General features: G+C 32.9%; 1 protein-coding gene across 2 annotated transcripts in view; it reads right to left on the bottom strand.

Moving 5' to 3' along the window:
* THG1L (tRNA-histidine guanylyltransferase 1-like) overlaps positions 1 to 17,253 on the bottom strand; it is a 39,025-nt gene extending 21,772 nt beyond the window's left edge. The window contains exons 1-6 of one of the 2 annotated variants that reach the window (XM_051213042.1): positions 17,072 to 17,253; positions 15,648 to 15,835; positions 15,559 to 15,611; positions 14,969 to 15,082; positions 13,734 to 14,068; positions 8,903 to 11,201 (exon numbers count right to left, since the gene is read on the bottom strand). In XM_051213042.1, the coding sequence (XP_051068976.1) occupies positions 11,094 to 11,201; positions 13,734 to 14,068; positions 14,969 to 15,082; positions 15,559 to 15,611; positions 15,648 to 15,835; positions 17,072 to 17,182 (909 nt within the window). In that variant the 5' untranslated portion in view covers positions 17,183 to 17,253 and the 3' untranslated portion in view covers positions 8,903 to 11,093. Of the gene's footprint in view, positions 1 to 396; positions 567 to 5,141; positions 5,425 to 5,540; positions 11,202 to 13,733; positions 14,069 to 14,968; positions 15,083 to 15,558; positions 15,612 to 15,647; positions 15,836 to 17,071 lie in introns of those variants that run through there. The other variant, XM_051213043.1, reaches the window with a different exon arrangement.
* Between the last annotated feature and the right edge of the window lie 276 nt (positions 17,254 to 17,529).

Here is a 17,529-nt window from a genome sequence, read left to right as displayed (position 1 = left end):
AGACACCTACACGATTTGATTGCGGTTAAATGGTCATAAGATTGAGTACTCACACATATGACCAAGGGTTTTGGTTTCGATTCCCAGTTGTGGGGTCACGGATCCTTATTGATGGAGAGTTCCATACTAAGGTAAAACAGTTATCCTGGGTCTCTTAGGTTTTCGTGATTGTCTAACTTGGGTCGGTTTGTAATTTTAACAAGATTCTCTCACTGTTCTCTTTGGAACTCTTTTATCTCCTACAATGTCTGGTCAAATCAAAATAAAACGAGATACAGTAGTTCACATAAAATATGATTATACTAATAAACGTAAATTCATTACTCTGAAATAGAATAAAATTAGTTATTACATTTCATAAGGCTTAAATACAAAAAATACACATTGTAAACTTACAATCAACCTGACGCCAACTTAAATAATCCCTGAGAGTTTTATTCGTTGGATAAAGTATTACTCGGGAATCAAACGCTGGTGGATACAGTAATGGAGTATCAGGAAAATACTTTGGCCATTCAAAAACATATGAAGATGTGAACAACGAAACAACTGTACTGGATATTTTGCTAAAATATATATATTTATATGAAGAGCACACAAAACAAAGGAATTAAAGTATGGATGGAATTGATGTAACGATAATAAATACAGAATCTTAAAAAATAAAAACAAAGCGAAAATTACAAAATGAATAAATGATAGGCATTTGGTCTTATATAGAGCAGATAGGTAGTTCTGAATGAAAAGATAAACAACTAATCAATGCATCTACATCAGTGGGACTGGCTTTGAACTGTGTTAATTTAATCATTAGTTTAAGTTATTTTTTAAAACCCCAATGAAGCATCCTACAGTTTATAATACATTAAAAATGACACAAAGTGACTGTTAATTATTATTTTCATGGTCTAAAACTAACTAGGGAATCACTGAAAACCTGAGAGCACTGCTCAGTATTCTAGTCCTTAACCGAGGACCCCTCACCAGTACACACCAAAACTTTAAGGATTAGCTACAATTCTGATAAGATTAAGTCACTGAGCCGGAATCTAATAGGCCAAATTGTCAGTCGATCAGTTTACAATAAAGTGATAGCATTATTTAACGAAATTGGTGATATCTGCCTCAGTCCCAATGCAGTTGAACTTCATCAGTTAGGATGTTCTATTCAAACTTTTGGAATCCATCAAGTGAGTCACGATATGATATACACATATAGTAAAGTTAGATAGTCTGTGGAGATAAGTTCAGTTAGACAGTAGTCTTCATTAAGGAATAATATCATTTGGAAGATCATGGAAAAATAACTAGCCAAACAGTAAACGACTTTGTTGTTTAGTTATATTTTTGAAATCTTATATATTACACAATGCATACATACGTTCTTATTAGTTAAGCTGATGGAAGCTAAGGAATGAATCAACTTATTTAATACCTTTATGAATAAAACTTTATCTAACCTCAAGAGTACTCACAAAATACCTTCCCTATACAATCTTTCCTTACAAGATAATAATGACAAATTACTTGTTTACGGATAATATTTGAGCATGTAAAACATTGATAACTGTACTGCATCACAAACAGGAGGGTTATAGTTTCGGATTTATGGAATGTTTTAAGGGAGATAACTGCTCACATATAAATTATCTTTATCACCTATTTCGGTAACTTGATATTAAGAGAAAATGTTTCCAAACAATGTAAATGTACAGCTGGGAAATATAAATATAAATAACTTTCATTCTTTCAACTACTCAACTTGAGGAGAGATATCACATCTTGGCAAAAAAAGCTTTACTTAAAGGTTAGAATTATCAGTATATTGAAGACGGGTTTACTGGAAAATTATGATTTATTCAGACAACATGATGAGTAGGACAGTTTAGGAAATGGTGCAACTGGCTTTTAATTAGCCGTAGGTATACGTTCGACTTTAGCCATATCCAATGACCTGAAGTCAGTATTCGAATGTGAGGCCTTATTGTATTATCAATCATTGAAAAGGATAGCAAAAAGGTACATAGACTAAGGAATACTCTTCATTCAGGTGCTATGGATAAATTCAAAGCTTATATTGGGTCGGTTAAACCAAGTAGAATTCTTCATAGCTCCTTAAATTTCCCACGGGGTGGGACCAGTTCATGAATTCATTGCCTACTGTTATCAGTCATGTCACGAAGCGAAGACATTTTAGCTAAGGATTTCGAGTGAGATTGATAGGAAGCGATCGCAGTGACAAAGGTTTCAAGTTTCAATATCATTTTATACATATATTTCTCCATTTCAAACGATCTTTTCTACAAATATTCTCTACACGGTAATCAAAAACGCTTCTGTTACTTCCGATAATGTAATTAGAAGACGAAGATTATCAGAACTATGAGATATATTAGCGCAATACATTTCGAACAATCTGATCACACATATACTTGTTAAGAGCATTCAACTATTACTACCATTCCGCTGCTATGTATCATTTTCATCCTATTAAACTGATGTGGCAACTTGAAACAATGAACAATCACGTGCTGTATTAAAAATCACTGGCTTGATTGACTGAGCTTCATTTAGGTCATTTTAAGCATAATAATCTTCAATATCATGCAATGAATTCGTAAAAGGTTGTTAACAAATAGAAAAGACAATTCATACTACTATTATCAGTCATGCTTTAGCAATTTTCTTTATTTTTATGCTTCATTACTTTTAAACTTTGGTGACATAGTAATCAAGGTTGATCACTATGAGTATCATTACTCACAGCTCTGATCTTAAATACCTCATATAGATAATAGTCACTGAACGTGCACACACACACACACACACACGAAATGAGGCGTCTTAAAATGTAGGTAATAATATCAGATTATTAGTTTTTCTAATTATTTGGTGGATAAATGAATTTGGCTACACAACGGTAATTATCAACCTCATTAGTTTTCTTATAGACGAATGTATGTGAATGGGTGTATGAATTCTTAATCAATACACGCATCTTCACTTTACGATAATGCTGCTTTTTTGTGGAGAAATGAATTTACAGCAGTATAGGACTCCTCTACAGTGGGCATCAAGTTCACAACTCTCAAACATTGTGACAAGAAAATTACTTTCAGTCATTAAAATTAGAATTTTTTAGTACTTATAAGGGAAGATTTAGTCAAATTGTACTTCCCGGTAAACTTCACTAACATTTAGCTAATTATATTACACCAAAAAATCTCACCATAATGAAAAGTTGTCATTTAGAGGAGAAGTTCTCAAAATACTTATGTGAATTTATAACTTGGACAAAAAACAAGAAATATACATGATGACAAAATGTATCAACTGATTAAACTAATAATATGAATAATCTAAGCATTTACGACACAAGATTGAATTCACATGAAAATGTCAATGGTATTCATTGTATATGAGCATTAGTGAAACAAAGAATAACTACTTTGTCCTTGAATAACATACGATGGTGGAAACATATTGATTGAGTAACTATACTTTTACATCACCTTTTATGTGTAAACAAAAAAAGGTCACTTGTTTCTAAGTATAACTTTAGTAAATACTTTTACGGTAATTATAAGCAGAGATAGATAGTGGTCAGGACGCGTGTTTCATTTATATATATATATATATATATATATATATATATATATATATATATATATATATATATATATATATATATATATATATATATATATCGCTCGCGAAACTGATAAAATATTATATGACAGCTTTAAACTTAGTTTAAATAAAGTTTTGCATAGATTTTGGTCCGACGGTAATGTATAGTGGGCTAATAGACTTTCGTGAGTCGGATTATACTTAAATTAATTAAACATTTGTATGTTCTTAATGTTTTTGTTCAGACAGTAGAACCTCATTACCAGATACAGATTCATGTACTTGACTTTGAATGAAAGTTTAGGTATGAGGGCTAGTGATACTATCTGGTTCCCCAGACTGAAATAAAAGAAGGTTTCGAACCTGAGACTTAGTGGTTAAAAGTCGAGCACCTTAACCTCTGAAAAACTGCTCCACATATGTGAGAAGTATATAATAATAATAATAATAATAATAATAATAATAATAATAATAATAATAATAATAATAATAATAATTGTATTGATCTTCCACTGATCTGTTTGGGTCGGGTGTATTGTATTAATAAAATGTGTTCGCAGTTATACCCATTCAAAATCCCCATCATCTCAAATACTATATATCGCGGAAAATGCTCAAATAAAATATCTGTAGATAAAATAAATCCTACAGATTCATCTATTAACATTATATTAAATGGGATACAGTGAGAAGATATAAAATGAAATACAAAAAACAGTTAATCTATACGATAAAGCCAATCATAAAATCTACCCTAGTTATATTGACTTTAATTTTGATGTTATAAACAGTATATATGATGTGACTCTTTTTCTTAAACCCTTGTTGACTCTTAATTTTAATTTGGACATATTTTACTAAGAGTATAGTCTATGGGAATGAACAAAAAAGCAACCGTGACAAATTTTCAGCCAGTTCTTAGCCAATTAGAAAACAGACTTTGTAAGTAGGTAGTTTATAAAAGAGAAAAATCTGTTGAAAGATAAATGAAGTAAACAATAGCATAACATTGTTCACTATACTCAAAACACATCGCCAAACTTCAGTATTTCTATTGGATAAAACAAGTACTGTATAAAGTTATATTTAAATATTCTCAATAAGATACTTCAAAAAGCGAAGTTATGTATGCACAATGTTTTGCAGTTAAACAGACATTCTGACAGAACCAAAATCTATACAGTTTGGAATTTCATTCTGTACTTAGCTGTATGGGTTTTGAATTAATCCTCAACACTCTGGTTGATAAATGCATTACCGTTCCAGCTATCATCAATAGTTCATCAGCATAATTTAGCGCAAGCACATATTCTAGAGTATCTTTGAAAATTACACTGGGATAGTATGCCATACTTTCGAATACTAATGGTCAACTAATTGGGAAATAGATTTGACCACATTCATATATGTAAAGTTAATTAATAAACTATCACAGGCTAGTCATACAACTCAAAGGCAAACATAAATATAGAAATTTGTAGAACCAATTAACAAGACAACAATTATCTTACCTTGCTCGTCGATTAAACACTTCAGTACATTTTTTAAATACGAAACTAAACTCATCTGATTGACCATAAGCTAGAACAATTTCTTTCTGTTGTTGCATAACACGTTCTGCTGCACGTACTGACAACGATAAACCACGTGTATCATTTGGTTTGATAAAATTATGCTTTGCTGTAAATTTATGAAAACCTTGTCCATCTAAACGAACAACAATCCATGTGGAAGGAAGACAGGGATCCATAATTTCGAAATTTCGAACATATTCGTAAATACTTTTAGCCATTACTAAAAGGGTACAGTGAAAACAAGCCGAAAATATATCAAGTTATTTAGCCAAATTTAACTTATATCTATAAAATATTGTTCAAAAAATGCATGGAACAACTACTATATGAAAATACCTAGAATGTGAGACAATAACACAAAGTAATTTCATGATATTCACAGCTTTCATGCTGATCGAATGAATGTTACATCTAACGAATTAACTAATTACAGATTTATGTATTGGGCTCTGATTTACATTTATGGTATAAGGACTAATGAAATTAACCAGCTGCTTAAACAAAACTAGGGGGGACAGGATACGAACCTGAGATCTTTTTATTGAAAGCCGAGTGCAATAACATTAAATAACAGCCGAACATAGCTCGTATTTAAGTGTTTAAACGAACTTAGAAGAAAAAATGGTTTAATTCAGTACAAACTTCAAATATTTGAGTCAACTAGAGATTGATGGTTCATACAATGACCAATTCATGTACATAATTCAATTAAACACTAACGTGATAAACCTATGGAAGAATCCACCATTAAGACGTGCTAAAAATGATGGAAAACCAGTAAAGATAAAGCAGTCGGAAACAAAATTATCAGGATAGATTGACTGAATACTTATAAAGTAATGAAAAATGTTCACTTAAACTGGAATTAAACGCTGATGAAAACTTCGTAATTAAGACATCCATCTCAGAAAACCCATTACTACCGAAGATACCCTTGAAGAACAAAACTTAAACTTAAAGTGAGAGACCAAATTTCTTGAATTCTAAGTACTATTTAACTGCTCATAACCAACAGGGAATAAATCAAACTCAAAAATCTAACACGTCACAAATATATAGAAAAAATAAATGGAGTTGATTAAATAAGAAGTATAACTATCAAATAAAAACAATCACATAATTTTTTAGTGTGATAGAAAGTAGTACATTTTTGTTCTGATGAAAAATATCAAAATGTCAACTATGGTTATATATTTTATACGAATATTCGTCAAGATTAGAACGAATAGTTTGACAGAAATTGGGCGCCGAGTAAAAAGAAGTCATTATATATATATATATATTTCAGACTGCTAACTTACAAATACAATATACCATTTTAAACTGTCTATTGAGTAAAAACAGCAAAAATTCTCAAATGATGAATAGTTAGGAATGAAAATGAAAGGGATCAGATTATAACAAGCTATAACAAGTCAAAAAATTAATATCAACAAATTTAATTATCCAATAATAATAATTTATTTATTTAAGCACATAAACATTGGTACAAGGAGGCACCAAATAGATATGAGCCACATAAATCATTCGATTTTCGTGAGGGCTGGGATACTGCCCGGGTGCCCGAATCGATACAGGTGGTTATCTTAGGAGGCCACACCCCGAGCCTTGGACCTAAAAGTCTGACTCACAAGGCAATGGAGCATCGTGAGGAAATGCGGTCCCATGGTAGCCGGTGACCAACGATTGGTTCATACACCATTTGTTCCTTCAGGATACTGGAGCCCATGTGCACCATTGGTTTGGAATCCGGGTAAAGCGCTGGACATTCGCTTTTCGTCCTCTCAGTTTCGTAAACAACACCCTCGCCACGAGAAGGTAGTGAGTAGGACTTCCCTGGCAGAGGCTGTATATGCGTGGCCGTGTGAGAGCATCTCGAGAGGGTGGGCGGGCTCACCCCACTCTCGGCCATACCAAGGCATTTGGGGGCAATCCAATAATTACTTGTTTACAAAGTGGACAATAGATATGTTATGTTACAGAATAGTACAAATTATTCATCATATAAATAAATTCAATTGTTTAAAAGATAGTTAGTTGCAAATTAGAGAAAAACTTTGACAGTACATTTTTCAATTAATGATTATCTTTAATTTCTTTTTCCAAGAGAAACATATCATATGATGCAATTTGAATTGAAACAAATACAAATGAATGGAAAGCTTTTCATAATAAAATAGAAAACCAAATGTTTGAACAGACATGGTATTTAAAAATACACATAATAATAATAATAATGATAATAATAATAATGGCGAAAACCTAAAAACACAGATTATATGTGTATGTGTACATAAACAATGTTGGAACCAAGGTACAATGATAACAAACAATAGATATTGGTTTTATCTCCAAATCTAAACTTTATTAGGCTACTGCAATCACGTTTAAAGAAGGATTTTGTTTTTTTATTATTTACATTAAGAATTACTTTGACTAAACTGTCCGATTACTTTCTTTTCTTTGTAGCTGGTGTTTAATTTTAGTTATTAGACCATAAGAATGTAACAACTACTATTAGAAATAAGTTAAAGCAATGAATAACCACCTATTTGTAAGAGTTTGTATTTCCCGTTTCAACAATAAAGAAAAAAAATTGTACCCTTTGTATAAGCTAGTAACTATATGGGCTCAGTAACTCAGTGGACAACACCTTAGGTGCTTAAACCGAAAGTACTAGATTCGAATTTCAACATGAAAATCAGTACTGGGATGCAAGTAAATAAACTTAACGATTCATGAATAGCGGAAAACACGATTCCTAGATTCTATTATCAGCCATTATACAACTGTTAAAAAAACGAATAACTAATTTTGTCAAACTCCTTAAAAGCATACTCCTATATTCTTTACAGTTTCGTACAATTGATAACATTAACTAGTGGCTAACTAAAGTAACAAGAATGTTCACATATACTAACGAGCCGTAAATAACGACAAAAAAGAGGAAGACCAAAGGACACATTGCGCCGAGAACTGGAAAGGATTTCTTAGGACAGTTGCACGGAGAATGCTGGTGGGTGGCCTATGCTCTTCCACGAATGGTAACAGGTGTCAGCAAGTAAATTTTCATTATGGCTATTAAAGATTACAGTTAGATGCCGTTTTATGGATCCAATGAATTTCATTAAAGAATTTCCGCATTTACATGCTGATTCAAAAGGGTGTGATAGTACAACTGATCTGTATAGTATATACAATGGATAATGTATTTATAGTCGTTTAACCGATTGTACGTATACTAACTACCTATAATTTAAATATATCGTTCATTTATACGCATCTTCCAATCCAAACTACTAGCAGAGTGGAGATGTGGTGGTTAAACTAGTCGACTTCCAATCATTACATACCATTTACTTTGACATTGCCACTGACAGACAGTACATGACCGGATCTCAAACAAAAACACATGGTTCAAAGATGAGTCAATAAACTTGTAATATCAATTTATAAAATCTAGACTACTAGTTTACTTCTAGGTAACAAGTACAATGTAAAAATAAAATCGAATCCTAACTCATTAGTAAGAATGCGTTTCAATGAACTTAAATAATCAAAAATAGCATGATGGAGTAGGCCATAGAGATGCATTTGAAATCGTCAATCATAAATGATTTACGAGTATCACACTATGCACATTACAAATGAATGGCGTATAGTGAAAAGACGAATGTTTTTCCTACCAGTTTATTTGTGGTTGCTAGATTAAATATTTAAATACTACCATGCGTCGAAATAGCTGAGCGAAATTAGCAATCATAAAGCCACCACTTTCGAGGTTTCTATTTCATGAAACTACATAATATGCATGCGATTTACGAAATGTTTATCCACAAAAACATGACTTTTTAGAAAGTTGTTTTTACTCTTACCAATCACGTTGTTCTTTTATTTAAAACTTCCGGTCTTCTTTCTAATACACTACGATTGTCTGCTTTACAAAGAACTTGTTTTGTAAAGAATTTAAAACTATCTCCTTAATTGCGTCTGGTGTTAAGCCCTAAGTTGTGAGGATCGACACTTTCATTCTCTCCTATGTATAATATTACTGTAAGAAATTAATTTCTCCTACAATTCTTTCTTGATTTTTCAACCTAGAAAAATCACAACTAGAAAGTAATTCCATGGCATCATGGTTTCCCAAATTACTACTTAATTTTTCAACTATGATCAGATCAGTGTTATTCTAAGTAAGAAACGAACTAGAACACGTAGAATGACATAAAAAATGATTCTTAATAATTCAACAATATGAGGTAAGATAGTTAAGTAGATTCTTCACATAGATTGACTGCAATGCCTCATAGGTGGTATAAGACAACTGTCAGATATGCATTGGATTTCAGTGTTGGTATTCCGTTGGTTTCCATTGGAAGTGGTTTAATTAAATTAACCCACATTATAAAGTAATAGAAATGGTACTAAACGAGTATTAAGAATAAGAAGTATCAAGAATCGTTACTAAGGCAGAAAACTTTTTTCAAACTGAGGTCAGTCTCAACTACAGACTAAGATCAGCTAGAGTTTCAGTTAAAATCAAATAGAACTAGACAGGTGCCTGGTGTTTATCAACTGCCACTCTTTCATATTCGTCACTGCTACCAATTCATAGCTATATTACCTAAAGTCACTTAAAGTCACGAACTAACAATACCCGTCATTTTGTGGATTCAAGTGAAAAATTTAACACTATCCCTTACGGATGAAATCAAAAAGCATACAAAAAATCACAGCACATAAAATATGAATGAGCTATCTCAAACGATGTCGATCAATAACTCCGAGTTCAAAGAATCATATAACACTGCCCACTAATTATGCACTTAACAAAAAACTAACAGATTCTTCAATAGATTGATTTACTCTAACGGACTTCCAGGCTTAACAGTAGTTTTAAGCGGTTTATAAATAGAGAATATGTTCTACAAAACTGATCATTGGCATATCGGAAGAAACAACCACTTTTTAATTTGAACAATATATCCGTTTACACTTCAATAATTGGTATAAATTGACAAAACTCAGTCAATGAACCCAAAACTTTGATATTAGATTGAGGGTCAGTTTCAGCGCACTTACAAAAAACGTTTATTTACAACCTAATGTATATATATATTCATAATTACATTTAAGACAGGTTAACTTGTAACCATATTGATAATGTTCTGCGCTGATACAACTGATGATTAGTTATTTGTAGATATAAATGCAGGTAGCGAAAGAAACAAAACAAATTATTAATAATTCTATCTATTTAGCCACAATAAGTTTTCACTTCATACTAAAACTAAGATAAGTGTATGAAACAAACAAATCTACTGAAAAACTTTTGTCACCGAAAATTACTGATCCATCCATTTAAATTACTTTCGCCTCGAATGTACTATAAGTTCGTAAGTCAAATGAACATAATTTCGGATGAACATAGTACAAAATGATAACAGAAACAAATCACATCTCAATCGCTACCGTCTCAAATGGAAAATACAATATTTTGATAAGATATTTATTGAAGCAACAATAACAAGGAGCAGTCTATGAAAATAACGCGATCACAAAAAAAGATCCAGTGGTGATGACAGTTATTAGTATGAGAGCAACAAGACAAATAAGAAGTGATTTGGTCTATAAAATAGTGCCACAAAAAAACGTGTTTCAGTTCATTGTTTAACTTAGTGTTTGAGGAGTGACAAACACAATAGCATAGATCAAAGCAACACAACAGAAAATCTGTCAAAATAAGGGGATAATGACAAAACATGAGAACTTGAGTATTTACTCCAATGCATTCATGAGCAAGTGAGTGTGTTACGGTGATGATAACAGAATAATGTGTTTATCACAAATATTGAAAAAACGAAAATATTCTCAAATAATTTGCAGATATTAGGCATCCATTGGGCCTTTTTCGGATGATTTCTCACATTTTATCACATCTTCGTACAATGGGACCTTCACATTCATTGCTTCAACATATGTTGGTAAACGAGTATACTGGAAAGAAAGAAAGCACGTCATGTACTTACAAATATATGGTAATCATATGCAACTGTATTAAAAATAAAATATAAGCATAGATGGGTGATGTCTAGCAACCGAATCCAGGACGCACGTTTCGTCTGGTGTGGGACTCTTCAACTGAATGTACCCGCATTCCAAAGTTCTTCACTCCGGGACTTGAACTCGGTGCTGTTCACTAAAATTGCCACTGCGTTTTCCACTCAGCTACTGAGTCCGAATAGCCACTGGTTTATACAACAGAGTGGAGAGACTGATCAATTGTAGTCCAAATTATCAATGAGAAGATTCGAACAATCAATACAAATATATTATTAATTTATAACAATCTACCCAGTGCTCAATTTATTCGAAATTATCAAGTCAAACCATAGCAACGATACCTACAAATTAATACAAATGAATTGAAAATAAGATATTTCTTAATATATCATTTCAGAATGCAAAACACTTTCACTAGGATCTATAAAAACCAGTGAACATAGGTGGTAGATTGACCGATAAATAAAATAAAACTCAAGTGACTTTCTTAATGTATCCACAAATTTATTTTTCCATAGAATATCGAACTTTATGTCAGCGAATTTAGGTACAAGGAGTCATGGTAATCTCACGCTGATATCCAGCAAAAAAATTTGGAGAAAATGATGGATTCTTGACAACAAAAGTTAACACTACAAAGAGATTTTGACCGAAGGTAAATAAAAAACGAATTTTATCTACGGTTATTACTGACTTAACATAAAAATATGGTACAATGAAATACTAATGCCCCAAAGAAAATAGAGTAACGATTGTAGAAAATGAGAGAGAATCATAAAATAATAGCACGAGAATACTTTACATCCAAACACAGTCAAGATAAATTTCATTTTGCTTAAAGTGGATTTGTATTTATGTTGGACAAAAAATAAAACACCAGTAAATGGACACTGGTTTCGATGCTGAGTCAGCAAATATAACTACTGGAATTAATAAACTGGAAAATGTAGACTTTATTCACGTAGTAATAATAATCTAGTCTAGTTGTTGCCAAATGGACTACCTTTAATCTTTAAATGATGAATCCCAAACTGTTGGTGAATTGTTTCTGGTACAAAGTCACTGGGTCACCAAACAGTGCTCGGTATACAAGCCACTGAGATTGAGTGGTTAAGACATGTTCAAGTCACGGAGACTGATGCTTTACGATTATATGATTGACTTAATAACAGTTTTTACACCACATCAAGACAAAGTTGCTAGACGACAGCACTATCAACACGACATTGCGACCGAAATAATAACGACTGGTAACAAAGCCGAAAGATATTTCACGTTCGGAAAATTGATTCACAAGTATAAAGCTCTAGGGTTTGATAACTAACATTTCATAACTAAAACGTCATGACGGCACCAGAAGTTGAAACTGGCATGGAACGTTTTGTTTTTCAACTATGAAAGCTAATCTTACACATACTATAACATTATTCTCACGTCCAACAAAACTGTACTACAACAAATTATAGTAGGAAACAAGTGAATATTGTACAACTACATCGAATATTAACTACCATGGCTGCAGTTATGACCACTTCGATGTAATTGACGAAAACATAACACAATATAAACCTTCATAAATGCTAGTGGGCAAGTTATTGGCGCCTTCATAACTTAGATATACACGATTTTCTGAATAAACTATTTGAACGAATTCTCCGAGCGTTACAACTGATCCGAATCGACGTAAGCTACTGGTATGCAATACTCGTATAATCGAAAACCATGACTATATGATTCCTATTTGGTTAGGAAAATATGACTACATGAATATTCTATTTGTAATACATTCCAGTTAACTTTTAATTACAACACTTATAACAGAACTTAAAAAATCGACAGCGTAGTCGCCTTGTTTCAAATACTTTTGAATATTTGATCAAATTCTTAGCGATTGTTCAGTTTGTCGGATTAGATATTCATTAATTGGTTAAAAAAATTCTGTAAACTCCCTTGAAGTTCGAAAATATTAAGCTATTATTTCTAATTGGTTTGCTTTTTTGGTACGCCTATAAATCTTTGTATTTTGACTTCTGATCTAGCCTTGTCAATGATAGATTGTTCAATAAGAAATACAAAATAATTTGAAACTATTTACTTTTGAAGACAGGTTTAATTGAGGTACCTTATGGCTTGTTACGGCTGCATAATGAATATTTCGCTCTTGAATGTCACACCAACACGATGTAGAAGTAATCTACATACTTAGAATCTAGTATTATGAAGGTCGATAAATAAGTCCTCTTACATTCGTATGGGACAAAGCTCAAAGTTGACCATTAATTTTATTAGAATATGCTGATTTGAAGTTTTTCTTAGTGCCTTATTTTGTTAACCAAAATGAGCTTCACTTTTACCGTAGACCAACAAAATTATCGAACACCAATTTTGCATAACTTTCTGATATCCTTGATTAAACAAACTGACTATCTCGTACAGTAATTCACTGTCAAGGTTTGCATGACTTACCTCTATGTGCCGATGTTCACGAACACGACAAGCTTGAATAGTTAACTTCACCATTAATAATAATATCACAATCAACAATGCGATAAGCAATGGTAATAAAAGTGGTCGAAACATAATATGACGGAAGAAGTAAGTAGCTTTTCTAACAAATGTAGGTTGGTGTTCATAAAAGGTTGATTCACCATCATCGCCGACAGTATGTATACGAATAACACTCTTATCATTATTTTTTACAGCTTTGAAATAAGCATCATCATCCTGTGGAATAATTTCACGCAAACTAAGGAGTGGTTTTATATTGAATGGTGAATCCAGTGGATTTTCATGTGCGTCATCTAAGAAATGAAAAAAGAACAAGCACTTTTCAAAAACAATGTGTCGCATACATTTCTTCTGACTATTAAGCAAAAATATTACATTTGTATAAATCTGCCCCAAAGGACTGCATCGATAGGTGGGAAATTTGTTCGGAAAAAACTAACACATTAAGAAATCGAACTTTTACATATAAACGTGATGCGTGATACACGAAACTTGACACTAATAAACTGGTTGATGTCAAAGTTCAAAACAACACAACATACCATACCTAAATTGAAACCAATAGCTTACAGTCCGACATCTCGCTGATGATCTTTTTTGGTTTAATTATCAGGTGGTTTGTTCCATGTTATAACTACATTTGCTTGAGTAAGTACAATGTAAACAAACACATAAAACATCTACCGACCTAGTGAGGGAGATTACATATTAGATCGAGCGATATTAAACTGACCTTAACGTTATTTCCCCCACCAGTTCACAGGAGATAGCTGACTCCAACAATATTTGAGTAAATAACAAGTTTCTACACTTCTATGATCTGTCTTATACTGACAAGCAATATGACACATGTTCTTTGACAAAATGGAATGCAGTGTTCAGATAATGAAACATAGCAACCGCTTCCATCCAACTGGTACATACTGACCAAGTACTCTGGGTAGGTTATCGACTGTCGAAAAGCAGGAATAGGTAATTTAGGAATAACTAATTTCAACTTATATCATAATTGTGCATAAATCCCTTACACAAATTTTATCTTAACCGTTTTAGGGGGTTGAAAAGGTCGGAATGGTAGTGGTAGCTGAAAAACGTAGACAACCAGTCAGCATGTCCGAATAATGGTGAAAAGAAGTTAAAAGCATAATACAATCTAAATCTGAAGCTGATAACAAACATTGCTTAAAACTTACATGGAGCGAAGTTATGGAAAATGCGAACGCGTGATATGATCACATGATTACCGGAATCTGAATCAGTGTCGCTCTCTACCTTATTAGCTTTGGTATCCACACTGGCTCCCGAACCTAAAGGAAAAGAAAAAAACGCTTCGAAACGTCAGTGGGAGAAATTAACGTAAAAAATGCATGAAAATTAATCGTAGCAGGGTTAAAGAGATATCATCACACGTTTACAACTGGTCAAGTTAGTGTGCGCTCTAAATACGCTTTATCTACGGCTGTGATAAACACCAGCACCTATACAATTATGGAAATCTTTATTTGATCACTAAATTGTATTCATATTTCTGCACTGTCATCTCATGTGAACTCAATATTTGCATTTTAACAAAAGGATCCTATGTCATTCGATATTCACTACTTTTAATCTGAAAGACTCCCAATTCGAAGTGAATGGTATGTCACTTCAAAATATATTTATTTTACAGAAGTAAAAAACTGAGTTTGGTAGCTAGAACGTCCGGAACAAAACTCTTGGAAAAAAAAATACTAGGGAGTAAGAATATGTACAAACATTGAGTAAGTAATTCAAGAAATCATACCGTTATTCACACCGAATAAATTACGGACCCTGTCGAAGAATGTGCTAAAGAAGCTGAAAGGACTAGTTCATATTTAGTTTTCACATTACTTTTGAACTGGCAGGAACCCAACAGATGTGTGACTTGGAGTTGCACAACAACCTACTTTGCAAGCAGCAACCAACTTTGTATCCGACTTGTATACATCATCACAAGATTCTTCACAAGTAAATGTTGCCAACAATGAATTCAAGTTTGACAGGACACAACCTCTGGAACACGCATCTTCTTCAGCCCCCTACAAACAAGTCATATTTGATTATTTCCGTACGATAACAAGAAAATATTTGCTAAGAAAAAAAGAGGAAGACGAACTACCAGTTTGCAGTTGAAAGCATGGCACGTGAGAAATAACCAATGTTGAAATCGCTGTAGATCCATTTAGACTAACATATCGTGGTATGTAATTAATGGTGATCATAAGCAAGTTTTAGACCTAGGTACTCGTAATGCTATTAATGACTACTGTAGTCAAACAACTTAATTTTAGACCAGTTCAAAATCCCTGAAGGTGAACTGGCCTCTGTTAAAGATATTACAAACAGCTCTAATTGCACCAAGATCAGTTTACTAAGTCATTTTATGGAGGAACGTCAGAAAGTCATTAGATGTTAAAAGTTTCATCTGAATCGAACGATTATCAAAGCCATGACACTAAGCAAACTTGAGAGAGCAGATAGCCCAGCTGTGAAAAAATTGAATAGTGGTAAGCAGTAAAAATGAGTGACACTAACTGGTGACTATTTACACTAATAAATCGCCTACCCTTCAAAACGTAACAACAGGCAAATTTTTACAGCAGTCACGAGTGCTATTTTATTGTGCGACCGACAGTTTGCTTCCCCGTCGTAATATGATGACCAGAATGAAAGCAAAACTAAAGTGTTTTGTAAAATTGTTATCAAACTAGGAATTCTGTGGAATGGTGACTAACGAGAGGCCTACATGCTATTTGTGAAGTGGAGGAGATTCAACCCGTTGAAAAATTTACTCTTTTCACATGAGTGGCAGTCCAAGTTGCTATATTACATGGAGACAAAGTTATTATTAAATCATGAAAAGCGAGAATGAAAATCCTTAGTAAACTAGTTGGAAACTACCTAAAATAATTCAGAAGTATTTAAAGCTCACACATCTGCAAAGCATTTTTTGTTTGAAGCAATCGAGTTACGCCGAACTGGAACTCAGTTGGGAAACTTACTCCCAAGCTAGATCCCAGTAACTAAGCTACAGAATAGTCAGTCAAATAAGTCAGCTACAACGTAGGACCAGGCACGTATATGCATCGGTCCAACTTTTTATAACTCATTAGCACAATATGAACACAAAATCCATAGTAGTTACTTCAATGGTAGTAATATATAACAGACACCTAGATGTTAAGAGAAGTAAGAAAATTGTCGAAAATAACAATGTGAGCCCTATATAACTGCATCCACGAACATATGATCTAGGTATGTCTTCTTATACTTACATCAAATTTGGTGACGCAAACTTCTTGACAAGTTTTCGGAGTTAATGGTAACTCAACAGCACCAACGAATGAGTAAAAAAGGGCGAACAAGGGCAAAACCAGAACTCTCATTATCAAGAACGAAACCAAACGTCAGTAGTCTTGTTTACAAAACTAATATGTTCAAACAACTGTTAACTAACCTAACGTAACTTATAGGTCTCAAAATGTTCAATCATCCAACTCATAGTTTTCCAATAATCTTCGAGAAGAATTGGATTGAACACCTGTACGAAAATCCTTGTATATGATTTTTATATTACACTGTTACAAATCATTTGAGTCCTGGTGCAAACAGCATTAAAACATCACGTCACTAGAACTGAAGTTTGATTTATAAGCAGCCAGGAGTCTATGGTAAAGACGCTTGCATATTTTTCCGAAATAAGGCAATAACCTCAGCTATCCTTCCATCCGAA

Source organism: Schistosoma haematobium, chromosome 3 (assembly GCF_000699445.3).
Source record: "Schistosoma haematobium chromosome 3, whole genome shotgun sequence".
Classification (NCBI taxonomy): Eukaryota; Metazoa; Platyhelminthes; class Trematoda; order Strigeidida; family Schistosomatidae; genus Schistosoma; species Schistosoma haematobium.
This window is presented reverse-complemented; position numbering and strand designations above follow the sequence as displayed.